Below are 19258 nucleotides of genomic sequence, written 5' to 3'. Positions count from 1 at the left end.
CTGCCAACGCTGCCCGCCTCACACCAGCGCGAGAAGTCCCATTGCTCATTAAAAGCACGACAACCGCAAAACTGGACCAGATGCGACCTCGCTGACCACCGCAAAGGAACAGACCGGGCGGGGGGGTGGCAAGGGGACCCCAGCGCAGGTCTCCGCAGGTGGCAGCCCTGCGCCCCCCCGAATGGGGCAGAGGTGCCGGCGGAGGCAGGCGCAGCACTCGCCTCCTGCCCCAGCTCCTGGGGCTGCCAAGCCGACTTCTCTGCAGCTGGGACAAACTACTTCCTAGGCACTGACATGCTGGGCAAACTTCTCGTGTCAGGCCAGCACGCAGCCAAGACAGACCCACTGCAAAACACCGGCTTGCTCCCATCCAGCCTTGCTAGGGGTAAGGATTTTACTGGGAGTCAGACCCTACTTCCCACGCGTTTCGCGAAGTCTGGCTCAGCGTGCGGCCAGAAGCTACACGCGAGCTGTTTGCTGCCGGGCCTTTTCCTTTGAATCTCACAACCTTTAGCATCCCTAATGAATCCTGGACATAGTGCGTTTGAATTGCAACATTTCTTGGAACTGGCTCCTGGTAAATAGATTTATGACTCTATTGCCAATTAGATTCCACAGTTTCCTTTACAAACCTACCAATAACAATGCTCTGATTGCACAAAGAAAGGCTTGTGCAATTTCATTCAATAATAAGGCCCCTTGAACTCAAACAATGCAAACAAAGCCCCATTTAAGACATTAAAAAAAAAAAAAAAGAAAAGACTTTTCAGCCAATGGAGAATTCAATAGTCTTTTGAAAGATTTCCAAGATTTCTGTTAAGAGTTTTTAAACAAATAATGCACCGCTTCTGTTGGGGGTTTATGCTACCATTTCTTTTCCCTCACCCTGACGTTTTGCCCAGTGTATTATGAGCTTCCCCAGCCAGCAGCGGCCAGCCTCTTCGTGGGGCAAACAAGGAGCCTTCCTCTCCTCTCCTCTCCCCGCCCCGCGCTGCCTCAGCACGGCTCCAGAAAGCCTACCATCAAACTCCAATGGGACATAACCAAAAGGGAAATTGGACACTTCGCGTAAACAAATGCACGACTCCAGGACACACAACCGAAACAAAGAGAAGCATTTGCTTTGCCAAACACACGACAAGCTTCTGTTTGCGTTTGCTGTAGATTTTTATATTCTCTCCCCCTCCCCCCGCCCTCTTCCCTCCCATCCCCAAACCCCTGATTTTCACGTGATTCAGATCTAGTGCAACTTTACTAGAGATGTTCCTCCACACTGCGGCCTCTGCCCAGATGAGCCTGCGGTTCTGTTTCCTGTACAATTTGTGGAGCAGCAGGATGCTCTGCACTGGCACATCCATGTTCTAAGTTCTACTAGTCTGTTTATCGATCAATTAAATATAGTTTTACCACAGGAATATAAAGTATTTAATTGAAGAAGCTGGATCTTTAACAGTAGACAAGTATATTATTCTGGTTTCCACCTTTGGATATTAAGTATGATACATTATATATTGTATTTGGCTTCATATCACGGGAAAATTTAATGACATGCCTAGCATGCAAAGTGTTTCTTAGTAGTTTCCATTTTTCTTTTCATATCGATTATGCTGTCTTTGAACAGTAACTGAGATGGTTTGACTCACAACCAATTTTCACATTGTAAAAAGCCTCCAAGTCACACTTCACTTTATCGATGTCTATGCTCAGCTGCTTGGTGGTCATGTCCTGCAAAGTGAATACATCCACAGGGAAGCTCCTTCGTTAGGAAAACCCAGGCCCTCCATGCCCGGGCTTTCCCCCTGTGAGAGGATGCCCAGGGAGAGACTGAGATCCCCGTGGGGGTGTGGAAGGACCATCCCGACCACTGCACGCAGCCCCCTACCCATCCTACTGAGCCCAGCCCACTCGTGAGGCACAGGACCCGTAAGCCTCTGATCCAAATCAACATAGGCTCCCATCTTAATTTCTGAAATTCTCGACATTCTTGCAAACCACAAATCCGTTTTCTGGACTCCTTTGTCATCCAGCAGCTTGTGCCAGGGAGGTTTTGTTTTCTAGACCGTTTCTCTGGTAGGCAGGAGGGCTTCACAGCCTAGGTAAGGTTAAGTACAACGCTCGACAAACTCACGGACCACGATACAGGAAAGCAAAGCTTGGTGGGAGGGGAGAAGCGGCGTAGGAGCCATCGCAACAACAGGAGGAGGGTGAGAGGTGCTCAGCACCTTGCAGGGGCGGACTGTGGGGAAAGGAAACTTGTTTGCATCCTTGCACCATAACATCACCTACAGTATGTTTATAACCATCAAGATTAATCTGAACCAGTTGCTTCAGTTTGTAAACAGTAAATGTTACCACAAAAACGAAACAAAAACGCTGCTCATAAGTATAAAGAAAATGGAAAAATTACAAACACATTAAAAAAAAAATTAGGACAGCCACAGCCTTTAAAAAAAGTTGCAGATAAAATGATACTGTTTAATTTAAAAAAAAAAAGAAACCCAAAACAAAAAACCAAACATAAAGAGCACAGAATATACTGGACAAACAAAACTATATAAATTATTGTGACCAAATGTGACACTGGTAGTTTACGAAGTGGATATGTACAGTCAAATTAAACAGTGTTTACCCTTCTGTTCTAATAGTGTTAAAATGAAAATCTATTGCCGTTTTACTATACATTGCATTGATTGAATTAAAAGTCAGGAAAAGTTACCCAAAAAAGCACATCCACTGATTGTATGGATTCTCGGCCCGCTTCTCCTTTCCAGGTTCATCTCGAGTCCTTGACTCATTTGCAACCACGCATGGCCTCTGGTCCTCGGCTCAGTGAAAGGCAAACGCAGCCCTCACCTGCGATTTCAGTGAGCTCAGGACTGGGCCTGCATTTCCACGGCTCCCTTTGAACATTTGCTCTTACCATATACAAGTCCTTTCAGAAAACACATATGCAAAATCCAATGATTTTTTTCTTCCTTTTTTTTTTTGTTTTTGTTCTTTTTTTTTTTTTTTTGGTTTTCTTTTTTCGTGGGGACAGGGATAAGGGGTGAGGGGGCTGATGTGGGAGCCAGAATTAAAGAAGCAGTCCTGTCTCCGTCAAACTCTGAAGCGGTCCTCTAGGCGTGATACGACTGCATCCTGGTTGACAAAAATGCAGATCACTAAATCTGCGAGACGTCGTCACAGGGGGAGGAATGTTGCTAACAACTTTTCTCCTCAGACCTTTTTTGTGAGTGAGGGGGCTTACAGTTTTGTGCTGGGATGTACAGAGGATAGCTGGGAAGGTGGGAATGCAGCTTGAGGGTTTATAGCAGCTAAAGGATAAATGCTGTTATGCAAAAGGTCACCGTAGGAACTTCCTACAGGTGTTGCTGCAGCTAAGTGTCTGTACAGTTGCTGAGAGTTTGCAGGGGACGTGAGGAATTGTCTCTGCACCATGAAGGAGTGAAGAGCCAAAGGCTGCATTAGTGGGGAGAGCACGGTCTGATTTTTCAAGTACTGCAGGGGATGAGAATACCCGGGTGGGAGACGATTGTTCAGCCCCGTGCACAGGCTTCCCGGATACAAGCCTGGGAAGATGGGGGCTGAAAGGGGAAATTTGTGGCTTTCCAGCATGCTGCCAGAATGGAGGCCATGCACCGGCTTGCTGCCTTCCCCCTCTGGGTCGGGAACCTTGTCTTTTGCCAGGGTGTCCTTTGGTAAGTGCAGAGGAGAGACAGCTCGGATTTTTTTTTCAGAAATGACTTTGTCCAAATCCTCCAGGCTCCGTTTCAAAGGCCGGGCAGCCCCCACGTTTTGGGGGCTCGTTCTGCGGCTGATGATAGGATGCACCATCCCCTCCATCTTCCTCAGATTCTCCAGCCTCTGGGCCTGCTGCTTCCCAGACCTGTGGAGCAACTCGCTGTGTTTTTTAGGGGCTGTCATGGCCATGGGGGACACGCGGCAAGCTTTGGGGTTACAATCTAGGCTCACCGCCTGGCTGCTCGCAGCCTGGAATGGGGAGATACCTTTGCCTTCTTGCTGCGCCATGCATGAATGAGGGAGGCTGGAGCCCGGAGCCTTTGCAGTCTGTTTGTGTATGCTCTTTGGAAGACTCAAATCTGTTGGCTGATCATCTGAAGAGGCCTCCACTGCTGCCTTTTTCTCTTGCTGATGCAAAGATGGGCGATAATTTAAATTTAGTTTTTCTTGGTGTTTGTGTTGAGTAAAAGTAGAAATATTTTCAGACTCTCTGAACATGTCCCGGGGGAGGTACTTTGATGTCTGTTCATTATTAAGGTGGTGTTCTGTGTGTCTATAAAGGCTGTGCAGATGAGGTGATGAATAAAAATCTGCCAAGAAAGTGGGCACATGGGAGTGCTGCAGTGCCCTTTTCTCACTCATTTTATCTTTGCAGTCCTGGATATCCGTCTTCGGTACATATGACTCGGCAAGAGAACTGAGGTGATGTTTTGAAAAATCACAGCGCTGAGGATCCGGTTTACTTAGCATGTCATGTTTAAAAATGTCATTAATCGATTTCCTTTCTTCCTTGGTTTTAAAACTCTGTACGTGTTGTATGACTGAGGGCCTATTAATTGCTACAGGATCAGAATTAGGGGCGTGGGGACCTTGTGATATGCTTGAGGACAGTTCATCTCTGCCATTCAGTTTCTTTTTGCTGATCAAAGGTGGAGGAGAACCATAAGGATAGCTACATGACAGGGCTGCCCCACTGACCTGCGACAGCAGCTTCTTCTTTGCCAGGGGTGACATGATACCTGGATTGCCCTTGGAGTAGAGCAGCGGTGTGTAACCGAAAGTGGAGTCATCGTTCATGGACCCGGGCAGCTCCTTTTCCTTGAACATGTCAAAGTTCTGGACCACCAGTACTTTGGGCGTTTGCTTTAGTGCGTTGTGGATATCTTCGTTTCCTAGCTGGTCCACTTTCACTGTGCAGTTCGCGATGTAATCAGCCATCTCTGGCAATTTGTCATCTTCCGTGTCGCTCTGAGTGGGCAGCTGGACTGGGAAAGCCGTGAAGGACATTTCTGGAGGTTCGCTTTCTAAGCTGTCAGTAAAAGCTTTGTGTAGTCTTTGTTCAGGCTTCGCATCTTCTAGGGCATCTGTTGTCGGGTGTAATCGTTTCGTGATGGTGGCATCCAGCACGGTGTCTTCTTCTGGGGGCACAGATATACTTGAGAAAGAGGACGAGTGCTGAACCTCCTCCTTGGCTTTCTCACTGTTCGTGCTGTTTTCTGTCAGGTCTGTCTTTTCCAGAGGCAGTGGCTGAGCTGTCTCTGGTAAAAGAGATGGAGGGCCTTGCACGGGTTGTTTCATCTCTCCCACTGTAGGATGTTCAGGGAAATTTTTCTGGTCTGCTGATTCTTGATCCTTCTCTTGTTCTGATGAAACCTAATAAAACGATTCAACAGACAGTAATAAGAATGCAGTACGTTTTGGCATACTGTTCATAAGATTATACACAGTACACCGTTGGCTACTTTTAGAGAAGTACTTGTCAATCACCTCGCTGGAATGTGAAGGCTCTAACACCAGGTATCGGACTCAAACAAAGAGACGTACCTCCTGGAAATATTAAGAGATACACCATCCCTGCCAGGGTCAAAATAAGGCCTTTCAAAACAGCAGATATTTGTAACCTGACGAGAGGCACCAGTGGCTTGACCAGATAGCTAAATGCTGAGGTTATACTCTTTTAAAATTAATTAAGCAAATGCAGGAGAGCAGATTTCATACCACGAACAATAAGGCTATAGAAGTTTCTCCTGCTAGACAACTTCACCTACGAAAATGACACAATTCCCATGTTTTTTCTTACATAAAGTCTCTCCAGTATAGCTATCTTAAAATTCAGTGATCACGGAGAAGATCATTCACACCCAGTTCTGCATTAAAGTGTGAAAACGATAGAAATGGCATACTAGGAATCCCTATTGTAGGCAGCAAATCACTGCCACAGCTTAAGTAGGACACACATTTTTTTATTAACGGATTAAAATGAAGTTGTCAACATTCAGTAAGTGTGTGTGCCTGCTATTACAAACATGGCTTTTATACGTTATCGTCAATGGGACCGCAGCTCTTTCTGCTCCCCCATTAATAAAGCTTGTGTGCACAATTCACACTATTCATCCCATTATGTAGCTGGCTGAACTGTGACCCGCAGAGGTCACCAGAGCGTCCCATCTGCGATCCAGCTGACTGACAGCCCCTTTCAAAACTGCTGTCACTCTCCTCTGACATGTTGTGGTAGAAGACAGTCATAAAACAGCAGCATTGTGTGAGTCCTTTATTATTATTGTTTTCTTTCTTTCTTCGTTGTAAAGATAAGACGCATCGAGAAAGTTATTATCTAAATGCTGCTTTATGGTCTGTCATAGGAGCGGCAGATTGGAGAAGGTCCTAACGAATCTAACCCTCTCAGAGATTTATTTCTTCACAGCTGCTTTTAAATATTCCTCTCTGTTCGGTTGGCCTATTAGTTACAGTGTCTGTTAGTCATCCTAACTTCTTCTTTTTAAACTCATAGCTGCCTTTTGTAGCCAAATACCATCGTTAGGTCCTTTACAAAGCACCATCGCTCGTCTCTTGAGCTTATAAAATTACAGGAAAATACCAGACAGATGAGCAAAGCAAGGAGGAGGAAAAAAAAAAGAGAAATCATATTTAATAGCTGTACATTCTGCTCTTTGTTTCTGTTAAGCAACATTTTGATTGAAGTTTCAGCTATTGTGAGGAAATGTGCAGTCTAAGGCTAACAGCATTTTGTCTGGTATCTTGTTACATTGACAATGTCATCGTGACAGCAGGAAAACAGCGAAGAGCACAAAAGCAAATGCAGGCCTAATAAATTAAAGTTATATTCTCTCCCTGCATACTTCTTACGGTGTATGAGTTGAACATGCAATTGAGAGGACCACACATTTGTAACTTGATTGCGCTTCTACAGCTCACAGCTACGGCCAGCTTCTAGGCCACACGCAGAAGTGGTTTAAGCGGTGGCTTGGTTGGGGCCATGCCTCCACATCTACGTGTGTTGCTATAGAGGCTCCCTGACCACCACTGCTGTGCCTAGGTGAGGACCGTACCCAAATGTGGAGCTCGGCACAGGGCTCCACAGCTGGGGGATGGCTGGGATGAGAGGGACATGCAACCTTCTGCCTGGCTCCAGCAGACTTGGGATTTTGCTCCACCCAAAGGAGCTGGACATCTCCTTTCTGCTGGCCCTGTAAGGGCCACATCCAGGGGACGGAGCCCTCCCTATGGCAGAGCACAGATGAGCTCTAGAGCTCTGCGCCCACCCTGGGTGTAAGCATCCACCCCTGCAGGCTCCTTTGCTGCTTGGGCTTCTTGTGATCACCTACCCATGCGGTGACTTGCAAGGAAGGCTGAGGTCCTTAATTGCCCACCCTGATTAAACAGGGACAGGACATGTCTCCTACCCCAGTCAGGGAGGAGACATTAATTCTGCTATAAAAGGTACCATTTTACAATAGGAAATTGCCGTAATTGTACATTTTTATTGTCTCGTCTAGGCTCCCTACATTTCCGATAAGCGCAGTTTAAGAACTCTTCCTGCAAACCACACAAAAATAACTGCAGTTTAAGCAGCAGGAAGTTTGAGATAGGGAACAACAAAAGCAAGGAAATTCAAAGTTAAGGCTGACGCTGTGTTGCTGACTTGTTATGTTGTGCTTAGCAGAGGCGGTATGGACAGTGTGTAACATATCTTGCTGATCCAAGACCCTTCAATAAATAACCAGGCACGAAGGAATTACAGGGGAAGGGAGCACAAGCCTTCACTTCGCATCTCCTTGCTTTGGGGAATTTGTGTTGCCACCTTCCAGTGACTGAAGCAGGTTTGTGTGCGCTCTCCTCTCTATGTATTTTTCATCAGAAGTGGAGGGGTCTTCCCCCAACGGGGTTCCCTGCTTTAAAATTACAGTGTGAGAGAAAACGAGAACCCCGCCCCTGTCTGTGGAGTGCTCTTACGTTAGATATTAAAGGTACTGTTGATCAAGGCAATTTAAAACACAAATTCCAGTTTGGACAGGAGATGAAATTGTCCTTGTAAGCACAACTTAAAGAGGTAGTGGGACATGAAAATCAAAATTTTCTGTTCTTAAAACTAGGTACACGAAGTCTCAGAGGCATCCGTGTTTACTGGTAGTGCACTGTTTTCTTTTAAACAATGAGGAGGATGATTGTTGGTAGCTGCTGACTCAATACCAATTTCCAAACTGGTTTAGAAACAGGACTTATGTACCTGCCAGACGGCAATGAAGTCAAAGGAGCAGCCATAGTCTGCCAGGCACGTCATGTGTTTCTACATTCTTTAAATACTTACTTTCACTGCAACGCCTTGAAGGCTGTTGTGATCTGGCAGACAGGAAAAGCAACATCTTGTGTAGGGGTTGTGTGTGAGGAACTTCACCGCCTCGTTCACACGGGGTGCAAGCAGGGCACAGGAGAAAGTGGGCAGGATGTGCAAAAGAAAGTGCTTAAGTAACACTGGAGCAAAACCCCCATTGATTTTATATCATTTAGCAACACGTGAAATTTACCCTTATTTGCAGACAAATATGAATTCTACTGATCTATCTTACCCCAGGCTGTGAACATAAAATCTATTCCATGAGGGCTGTCCTATATCTGCAGGTGACCTGGCTCTATGTGGAAACTGGGGCCTGCCCATGTGAAGCAGGTGACAGAATAGGAACCTATCTCAGCTGAAAACCGTCTGTGGCAAGTGAGAGGGAAGTTGGTCTCAGTTAGGGCTTGGAAGATGGTTCCCTCAAAATCTGACCTTTTAGTCCAAAGAGAAATTTAGTATAACATGATAAAAATCCTGGGGAGTGATATGTTTCTTGACAGACGTGCATACATCTGTGAGCACAGAAGGGCTGGTCTAGAGGTTACCATTATAAAAATCTGCTGTGTCCAACAGTTACCACAGCATTATCAACAGTATTAGAAGTTCCCACACCCTATACTTAGATTAGGAAATAACTGTGGTAGTTGTGTGGTTTCCTTTTGGCAGCTGCTGATCTTTTAGTGGTGACCACTGTATAATACAATGAGCAGAAATGGTACTTGTTACATCCAGTGCTTGGTCTTCTGCCATCACTGCTACGCAATACGGAGCTAACCAGTTGCCGTTTGTAGCCCAGCAAAATCCCAACACAGACAGCACCACAACAACTGCATTTCCATTGCCGAGCAAACTCAAAGGCCAACTGGTTGAAATTCTCCAGCTGAAATTATGTATTTTGTCACTGGATTTCACGTGATTAAAGCTGTACATTTTCAATCGAAAAGTTGAAAAGCAGGAAAGCAACTAACCTCAGATGCATCTTGGGGTTTCTGTGCATTATCTTTTTCCTTCTTGCTCTTTTGGTTTTCATTTTTGATGCGTTTTGTTCCAGATACTTTTGTTTTTGCTTCACCCTCCTGGGAACTGTTATCCTGTTTTCGAGGTTTCACTGGAGGCAGTGGCTTATCTTCCTCTCCTTTAATAAATCTTTCATATGGCAGGATTAATCTAGGGGATTAAGGAACAAATAATTGATCAGGTTTTGCCATTCTAGCAAAGAACAAAATGTATCTACTATGAGCAGTGTACTTAATAAATCCATTTTTTCCATGCCATAAAAGCAACAGTGTAAACTCTACATCTATAAATCCAAGTATGATAAATCAATTTATTTGGCAAGATTATCATGTGGCATAAATTCAGTGGAGTTAGAGTTGGTGTGGATCCGTTGTCAGTAACACTGCAGTGGTTTGTGTGGCTCCACCAGTTTGTACCAAATGAGGACGTGAGCCACTATGTTTTGGACTGATTTAAAAAAAAATAAAAATCCACCTTGTATTTTTATTTTCCCTCCCTACCCTTAAAAGCATGCAGCAAACCCCAGGAAAACACCTATAAAGTCACAGCCAACTTGATAACAGCTACACGATTTCCAGGCTGGCGGTTCCAGAGAGCAAGGGCGAGTGCCAGGAACTCGGCAGAAGACAAGAGGGCAGGGCTGCAGGAAACCTGCAGCGGAGGGCACAGCACCCGGCATGCTGCAATCAGGACCAGCCCACCGTCACCCTTGCAACGCACCCACACGGTCACCACGCTCCCTGCCTTCACCAGTTGAGTCTTTTTTAAGGAAGGAGGAGAGAGGAAAAGAGTTAAAAGCGAAGGAATTTTTCACTGTGGAACTGTCCTCCACGAAGTGCATGAAATCGCTTTAAAAAAGCAAGAAACACAAACAAAAAATAGCCTCCCCCGAAAGCATCAAACACGCTGAATTTTAATCTATCTGTTTTCCCTTTGCAATTCTTGATCTGAAAGGAAAAATAACTGATATAATTAAAAGGGATGGATTGCATTACAATCTCAGTTTCAACTTCAGTGATTAAAGTTTTTATAATGCATTTGGTATGATTAATGACTCACTGTGGGATTAATACAAGACTCAGACTTTAAAAATATGAACTTTAATACAGCAAACATAATTTGTTCAAAAAAAAAAAAGATGAGCTGACTCTACGAAGAAAATGTACTTTGCTTATAAACAACATAAATCTGTTCAAATACCAGGAATCCTTAATTATCTTTAATCTGAGACTCCAAGGCAGAAACCTCTTTGGTTCAGATATTCGTTTGTTATCCTAGAATCAGTTTCTAAGCATGCAATTTTGATTTACATACTTAGATGTTCAAACACAGTTTGGGCTTAAGAGAGCAGAAATTAGATTGCTCGTGATCATAATATTTTACATTTTAATAAAATACAACATAAATTATGTTAAAATATAAACCTAATTTATGCTATATTAGAAACAAAATTCATTAACTGAGCATGCTCTGACATGGTATGTGCAAAGAGGCGTGAATAATACTTTCTAGCCCTGAATTTGGCAGGGCTCCAGTAATGAAGCTAAGCAGAGCCCACAGGGAATATTCATCTTCAGATCCCATTACAAACTGAGTTTAAACATGTTACAGCTGCTAAAACTGGAAACTGCTCCCTCTATGCAAACTTAGCAAAATAATACGTAGTTGCCAAATACCTGCTTCCCACTGTAATATTACAGTTAATGTTTATATAATAAAAAGCATAACTAAGCAGAATAAGAGAAAAATAATCTTGTTCATACTTGAGGCTGCTACATTTCATTTGCAAAGCGCAAATACTGGTGAAAACACCGAATTCCTCCCCGCGCTGCACAAAGCGCTTTGGACTTCACTGGAGGCAAGGTTGGGTTTCACACAGGGCAACATCGCGGCCGCTCTGCCATGTGTTAAATATTTAAAATCGCTTTTAATAAAAGCACATTTTATTACAATAATTGTTAGCACTGCGAGGGGAGTGTTTGACTTTGTTTTGTTTCCATGGGAATGTGTCGCCCATTAAAAATCTACATATTCCATCCATAAAGATTTCAGATGCTATCCCGCGCCCCACAGGAGACAGAGACATTCCCGGCCCACGAGCGGGCCTTTCCATGAAAGATGCCGCGTGATTAACCCCGTGGCTACGGCCGGGACGGGAGCAAGGCCCAGGCCGACACGATTAATCACCGCTCGCGTGCTCTCCGCCGAGCCTTGTAGGGTAACGCGGGACACAAACTCCTCCTCCTCCTCCTGCACCTCACCAGAACTCATTAGCTTTGGCGCTAATTAGTAACCATGGCTTAAATTTCCTTTTCTGATCTTAAGGGTTCATGTGGGAGTACAAGGTTTTCATTTTAGTTATTTTTCACTGAGCTCAGCAGTTGGCAGGCCGACAGCAGTAAAAATACATTTCACATAGCCGGTCAAAGGCCCGGAGCCAGCGGCAGGAAATCTGGAATTAAATGTTTCATGTATCGGGGAGGCGGCATGACTAAGGTAAAACTGAATCAAAACACAAGGATGGCTTGTTCTAGGATTTTCCCCTCCTCACTCGAAACGAGAGCCGGCGGGCTGCCGTTCCCTGCCGCCGCCGCGGTGGATTTCGCGGGCCGCGGGGGGCAGCTGGAGAGGAGCCGGGCAGGAACGCGGGCTGCGAGACCCTGGGGAGCAGCACCGAGTGGAGCAACACCAACAATTGCCGCTCCACGTAGAGATTTCCGTCAGTTGCAATCTTCGCTGAATGTTTTTTCAGTTATCCTGTCACGGTACAACACAATTACCCACAGGATATGATCTTATCATTTGATTATTAGAAGTTTTTACAGCGCAGGAGTAATAAAGCTAATACAGCTCTCGGAACATGTAAGCAGCCGGCTCACATGCCATGAAAGCAGGCGGCTTAGCCAATTTAAGGTCAATATTGCCCAACACAGGAAGAATGCGATCTGCTGTTAGCCAAATAGTTTAGCAGAATGTGACATGTCTGAAACCAGCATGAGATTTTTTTTTTTTTTTTTTTGGTCAAATATTTGCAGCGCAGGTAAGATTTAATCAATCTTTGTGCAAGGAGAGGTAAAGACATTGTCCAAAAAACCAGAGCCAGATACCTCGAATGTATCGCACTTTGGAAACAACCACGTTTTCAGTCGCTTTGAACTGTGGCTGTATTTCACGGTGGGGGGGAAGTATCAAAGTATTCATAAAAAAGGAAAAGAGGGGGAATATTTTGTGGTCTAAAGAATATTTACTTGTAAAACCTGTGAGGAGACCAAATAAAAGGGTCTTTATCATGATCAAGATTCCAATATTAAGATTAATAAAATGTATTATTTATAAGTCAATTAACATAAATAGAATATGTAAGCACTAGTGTATTAAAAAATCTTTCCACAGGCAGCAGATTTTTAGCAGCATGAGGTTTTTTTTTTTCCCTGGAATAATACAAGAATAACATTTTCCAGCCAAGAGCAGAAACAGTAGGGGAGTCTTTGCTATCACAGGGCTTCTTATTAAATTCAGTCACTGTGAAAAGCCAGTCTTTTTTTTTGTGTTTTTTTTTTTTTTTTAAATAAAGACAACTTAAAATCAATACAAGTTAGATTAACAAATCAGTACTATACTAATCCTGATTTATTACAATCGGCAATATTAAGTTTAATCACGTATAAACTGCTACTCAGAAAAAGATTTTGCTTTACTAAGTCCTGAATTAAATAATGGTGCAGAGTGTACTGACTTTTTAGATCTGCATCATCTGATATTATGAAAAATTCAATGTACTTCTCTGCAGCAGATGTCAGAGGTCAGCAAATCTATTACAGTAATGTAAGTAATCTGGCTTTCTGCCAACCTTTTTTTAAAAAACACTGAAGCAGATAATTTTATATTTACAAATTCTAAAATCCTCCAGGGACTGAATCTCTTTCCCAACAAAAAGCAGAAACTTCACATTAGAGAAACGTATTTCACAGTATATCAAACATGTCTTCATCATTAGCATTTCATAAAAAGAAAAAAAAGCCCTTAATCTTTATTAGTCAACATTTTCTTCCCAGCTACAGAACTAACAATACAAGATCTCATCTGAGCCAGTAACCACTACATTTTCATGTATTGATTATGGAGACTGAATGACTTTTTTGGCCTGACTCTGCTTCACGGGACACATGAGAGAACATCTATTTATAGACATGATAAAAAAAGTAGTTACAATAATGCAAAGGATCTGACCAGCCCAGAAAAAGGAAGGAAATTAAATGTTAAGGCTGCCAGTTTCCTCTCTAATTCTCCCCACTGTGTATGCATATAATGGGGCTCTCGGGCTGGGGAGGAACCATATGCCCAGGACACACAGGGTGACCGAGGGAAGGAGACAGTTCAGCACAACCCCTACAATATTTTTTATATCGCTTGTTTCAGTGTTTATTTTTGTTTTCTTTCTGGCAGAATAAAATATTCCAGCACGTCTCCCACTGACACGATCTTGCTTTCTCAAGGGCTCCAAGCCCAACACGAAACAGCGTGCAGTGGAGCCTCTCAGCCACAAGAATAACCTTGGAAGGACTTAAAATACTGAAGCCCGTTCCTTGGGAGATGCTGCCCCACTCCCATGCTTGGCCAGAAGGTTAAGCAGGTTGATTGCAACAGGAATGAAGAAAGATTTAAAGCTGCTCCACCAAACGAAGATAGCAACTGGTTAACCCGGGGAACTCACTGACATTGGATATCTCGGGGCCAAGGGATTAGTGAGATTACTCAACGATTAGATGCTAATGTAAATCATGAGAACATTAAGCTCTTAGAGTTTCAAAAACAGTGAAAAGGGACAGACAATAAATCTCTTTATTGGTAGGAGTTTGGAAAACACTTCCCTCTTGGGCACATTATGCCATGGTGGCTGTTGCTCCTTCCTCTGAAGGCACTGCTGGAGGTGGGGAATAAACGGCCAGTCCACCTGCTTCAATAGGGCAACCATCTGGTTCAGTAGGTCCTCACAGCAGCTGGGCAGAGCCACTTGCATGCCCTGAAGCCCGATGGTCTGAGTGCAGGGCTGGGATGAGCGGCTGCTGAGCCGGGACGGCTCGGGGCAGCTCCAGCAACAGGCCCCGTAACGCTAAGGAGCCCCTATTGATAACCTCAGTGAGAGAAACCTGACTCTTGTTCCCTAGAAACTCAGTGGCAAAACATTCAGTTGTTTTAAGGGACCAGCAGGAATGCCTGAGCTCTGATCCCAAGAGAAGTCTGGTCTTTTTTACCCTGATGCTCTTCAAAAGGGATAAATCTTGGAGCATTACTTGCAGTGTAAGCACGGGAAACAAGCCCCCTTCAACAGCAATCAGCTGGTGGGGATGGCTAGGAGCAGGAGGCAGGTCTCCTGGGCACCAGTGACAAATTCCCACCAGAGAAGAGAGGAGAGGAATAACCCAAACTCTAAGGTCTCAGCCTGTTTTCCAAAATGGGAATATAAAATACATGGAGGAAATCAAGCAGTGTGTTCCTCAAGCCTGATTTCCCCGGACCGCATTGTACAATCCAGGGGTTATGAAACCAAGCCTCGCATCCTTTTATGCAGAACACAATAGCAATAGGTTTATTTGCATTTGTCTGAAGTACAAAACTGGCATGTATTTTATCAGCAAAGACAAAATATGTTTGAGTACAATTTTCTTCCTAAAGAACTTTCCTTCCTTAAAGAAATGGCTCTTTCATCCTTTCGTCAACAACTTTCCTCACAGCCCACTGGGAGTGCTGGTGGGTAATGAGAATGGCTCACTGCTGAAAGGTGGGAACTGCGCTGCTGTAAGAGAATTCAAAGACACTTTGTTTTAAGTAAACTGGAAATTAGTGACATTACAAACACAGCTGTTGATTTAGCTGCACAGCCAGGCGAGGGAAGCTCAGGCACTCTCGATCCTATGGCTCAGCAGGGGGAGATGAACAACCCCACTCTTTTGCCTTTGGTACAGATTGGAAAAGATTCAAAGGAAGGGTGATGGGGACAGAGCAGCTTCCCCAGGTCACTCTACCAAAACTGCTACAAGCCTCTGTTTTGTCCACAGTCACCATTTCTGCATCTAAAGGCAGACGTGCATTTTATTCCATAGGTCCATACAGACCCTGCAGTGCTTGGTCCCTAGGCTCAGGACAAGCTTACAGATGCCATTTTGCACTGCCTGTGGGGTGCAGGTCTCCTGGAGGGACTCCAAAATCCTGCCGACCCTCCCCAGGAGATTTCAGCCCCATCTCCCTTGCACAAAGTTGAACAGGCTAGGGGCAAGCCCTGCCATGTTAGTAAAGTCCTGCACTAAAGTACAAAGTGGAGATTCCCAGCAGACCTGGAGAATCTGAAGGGAAAGATCTTACTCGCCATCCCTGGTGACAACCCACCTGGGAGCACTGGGTAGCACACGGCATCCCCCAATTCTGCTGGGAAAACTCCTGGGTGGAAAGAAGGATGTGGCTGGGAAAACAATTCCCTGCAAGGAGAGAGATCATCTGTTTCCACGCACTGGAAGGCAGTGATCAACTGTCCAGCACTCTTGCACCCAGGGACTCCTGCTGACTCTAGTGCTGGCCAGTAAGTCTCCAAGGCTGAAACCCCAGAAATTCTGAAAAAGCTGTGTGTTCTCAGATGTTTTGAATGGACAGCTAAGGATCTGTTTTAATGGTAAACAATTACATTCCTCTGTCATCTGATACTTTTTAAATTTTGGGGAGGGGGGGGGAAGCTTTCTGAATTTTCAATAGTTCCTTTGTTAAAGCATCTGTTACTCACATAATTGAAAAGATGTTTGTTCAGTGGTATGCTTGAGAGTACAGTTATTTAATCTTAATGATAAAGCCCCGAGGGCAGAAAATCATAAGTAGAAACCTCTTGTTATTTATCAAAAAGAAAAAAAACCAAACCAAAAACCCAGGAAAAGAAAGAGAGAAGTGAGACACCTCATCTATCTTCAGGCTTAAATTCGTGTTTGATGGAAAACTATTGAGACAATTTGCAACTTGCGAAGTTTTCCGGGAGTCTGGTACTAGCTGAAGTGGGAGGGGGGCAGGAAAGTGGGGTGAAGACAAAAATAAAACAACGAAGTTAGTACAACAAGAAAAAACTGCTGCCTGGCAAGATTTTTGGGTCAAACAAAGAGCTAGCTGTAGTTTACAGCATGACATAACATTTGATTAATTTTTGCCTGGGGATGTTTTCACACTTAACAGTGTAAATCAAAACCTTCCAATAATTACAATGTGTATTAAAAGATAACCGTAAGCATTTTCATGTAGATGCTATACCAGCCTCCTATTTTTTGTTCCCTCTAAAAGATTGGCTGCTATTTCCTACAAAACTCCACTGAAATGCTTACACACTACCAAAGTTATCCAAATGCTTTAACAAAACCAAACAGCATTTGCATGGAATGCGGGGCTCTCTTGCATATTGAATTACTGCACAATATCCTTAGGGTAGAGAGACTTTACGGCTGTTAAAGGGAAACCATGTAAGGGACTTACTTTGACCCGCCTTGTGTTTCTGATAATATATAATATTTATGTCAGCGATTTAGGCAGAAAAATGGCAGAATGGGCTCTGAACTGTACAAGACACTCTATTTCCTGGGGTTCAGTCCCCTGGTAAGGGACAGACGTGCAGGGTGCTCTGTAAGTGCCCAGGGGCCACACTCAGAGCCACAACAAAACCGTCTGCAGGTCTGTGTCCAAAGTGCGGGCACAGTCACCCTGCCAGATTGTGAAGAACCACGACCCACTCTGGGGACCCATCTCACCTATCTGCTCCTCATCAAGTCCCGGGTGGTTGTGGCTCTGCAGAACACTCTCCCACTCAGCCGCCCGAATTTGATGAGAGCATGAAGCCCAATAAACCCCTCTCCAGCTGGGTTTGACCTGGACAGTCTGGTTTTCAAGGTGCTAGTGACGCGCAAGGGCCAGGATATGAGACACACTGCTGAAGACCAGGACGTGGCCTGTGGGATGCTCTGGGTCCATCCCTGCTGGAGACCCCAAGGGAACCAGGCTCCCTGCAGCACCCAAAGAGGCCAGGAGGGCTACTGCAGTATGGGACCGTCCAGCTGCCTGCCACGACACCTTTGAACACCAACATGTCTGTCCACCAACGCAGCTGAGGAGTGTTACTGCGTGCTGTTGCACACCACAATTCCCCGGCCCGTGCGTGTTTGTGCATAGCTCGTGCACAAAGCTTGCTTCGGAGGAAGCCAAGATGAATCACAGCCAGACTTGGAGGCAGAAAAATGCCCCAACAGGCAATTGCTCATATTTTTGTTTTGTTAAATGCATTTTATTGTGAACTTTACATACCTTGCAAAATAGCAGGTTGGGTTTTTTGGTTTGGGGTTTTTTTTTTGGGGGTAGTGGTGGTGTAATATTTATGAAAAATCCCTAACAAAAACGTCATCAGCACTGCAGAAACACAGCCTATCGTTCACGCTGGAAAATTAAAGCTGCCGATGATGTGTTCTGTGTAAAAGCGAAAGAAACCTCAAACCCAGCATGTGAAAACCACATCTGCATTATTAGGGGAACGCAGCATGGAGAAGAGTGTTTCGCAGAAAAGTAGCCGTTTCTGAGGGTTTCTTGATAAGAGAGAGAGATCTAGGGTACTGACAAGGGCTGCAAGAGTTTCACAGGAAAGGTTCAGGCTGAATCAGCGAATACCAACCACACATGCCTCTAGCTTTCTGTGATCATGCAAGGTAAGTGCATTAAAGGAGCGCAAATGAAGAAAGTAATGACCAAAACAACAACAACTCATAAGCTCTGTACAGTCCGAGTCATGCACAGAGCAACAGCCCCACGATGGGAAAACACTAATGCTTTTTATATTGGTAATCATCTGTAACATGAGCAATTAAGTACAGTACTAATGGACTATAGCCAAGAGCCTGGTACTAATATTAAAAACTGACAGAGATGAATAGGTTTGGAAGGAAAACTAGGCTGACAAAGACATTTTTATGAACTGCTTGGGCCTATTTGGAATAACCCAATCAGAGGCAGGTTCAGACCAGCCATGCCTACAGTGACAATAACGCATTCATTGGCATTATACGATGCCTGCTATGCTTTAAATAAAAACACCCATTGCTTCTACTCAGCAACCTGCACTTTCATTATTATACTCATTAATAAAACAAAAGTTGTCTAACTAATATACAAATAACACTTACTGAAACACTGGCAGCCTCGCCTTGTTTTAAAATGAAACCAGTTACTGGAAACACAGACAGTACTACATGAAAAATGAATCAGTTGGTAATGCACACAAAATCTTTCTTTCCCTTTTACCAGGGAAACAAAGCAAACACCGCACCGACCGAAGCACTCTGCCTACTTACAGCACTGCAGCAGCAACCATGACATACCCTCATGCAAACAGGGTGGTGTGGAGAGGGGAGCAAAGCATTCCCCACAGCCTTTAAATCTGGCTTTGTTTCAGCTTTTGCCATCCTTGGTACCATGGGACTGCAGCAACATGCTGGCTTTTTAAAGGTTATAAGCACCTTTTGAGAAAAGCAACATTTCTTCATGGGATTTGCTAGACAGAGGCACAATTCTGCCTCCTCCATGTCTTTTTTTTTTTCCCTGCCTTTGAAGTTGTGCGTGAAACTCCACCTTGCAGAGGGGAACTTGGCAAGGGCAGGAAGGTGGGATGCAGTACCTGAATGGGACGTATGTGCCATTCCACTCCTCAGCATCCTAATGATGTCACTGAAAGGTCACTGCCACCTAAGCAGCCTCGATATGTTAAAGCCAGTGTAAACAGCTAGTAGCTTCTCTGTCATCTTGGAAGAAAGCTAGTTAACACAACATGGATGCCCTTGAGATCTAGTTGTA

The 19258-nt window shown here is 44.4% G+C and overlaps 1 protein-coding gene across 1 annotated transcript in view; it reads right to left on the bottom strand.

Moving 5' to 3' along the window:
• Window positions 1–2985: 2985 nt before the first annotated feature.
• The window catches only part of ARID5B (AT rich interactive domain 5B (MRF1-like)), a 107825-nt gene continuing 91552 nt past the window's right edge, over window positions 2986–19258 (bottom strand). The window contains exons 7-8 of the mRNA XM_010567902.1: window positions 9346–9544; window positions 2986–5394 (exon numbers count right to left, since the gene is read on the bottom strand). Coding sequence (XP_010566204.1) covers window positions 3244–5394; window positions 9346–9544 — 2350 coding nt within the window. The 3' untranslated portion in view covers window positions 2986–3243. The remainder of the gene's footprint in view (window positions 5395–9345; window positions 9545–19258) is intronic.

This window comes from Haliaeetus leucocephalus, unplaced genomic scaffold (genome assembly GCF_000737465.1).
Source record: "Haliaeetus leucocephalus isolate CR32 unplaced genomic scaffold, Haliaeetus_leucocephalus-4.0 Scaffold229, whole genome shotgun sequence".
NCBI lineage: Eukaryota > Metazoa > Chordata > Aves > Accipitriformes > Accipitridae > Haliaeetus > Haliaeetus leucocephalus.
The sequence above is the reverse complement of the archived record's forward strand: the minus strand, read 5'-3'. Positions and strand labels throughout refer to the sequence as shown.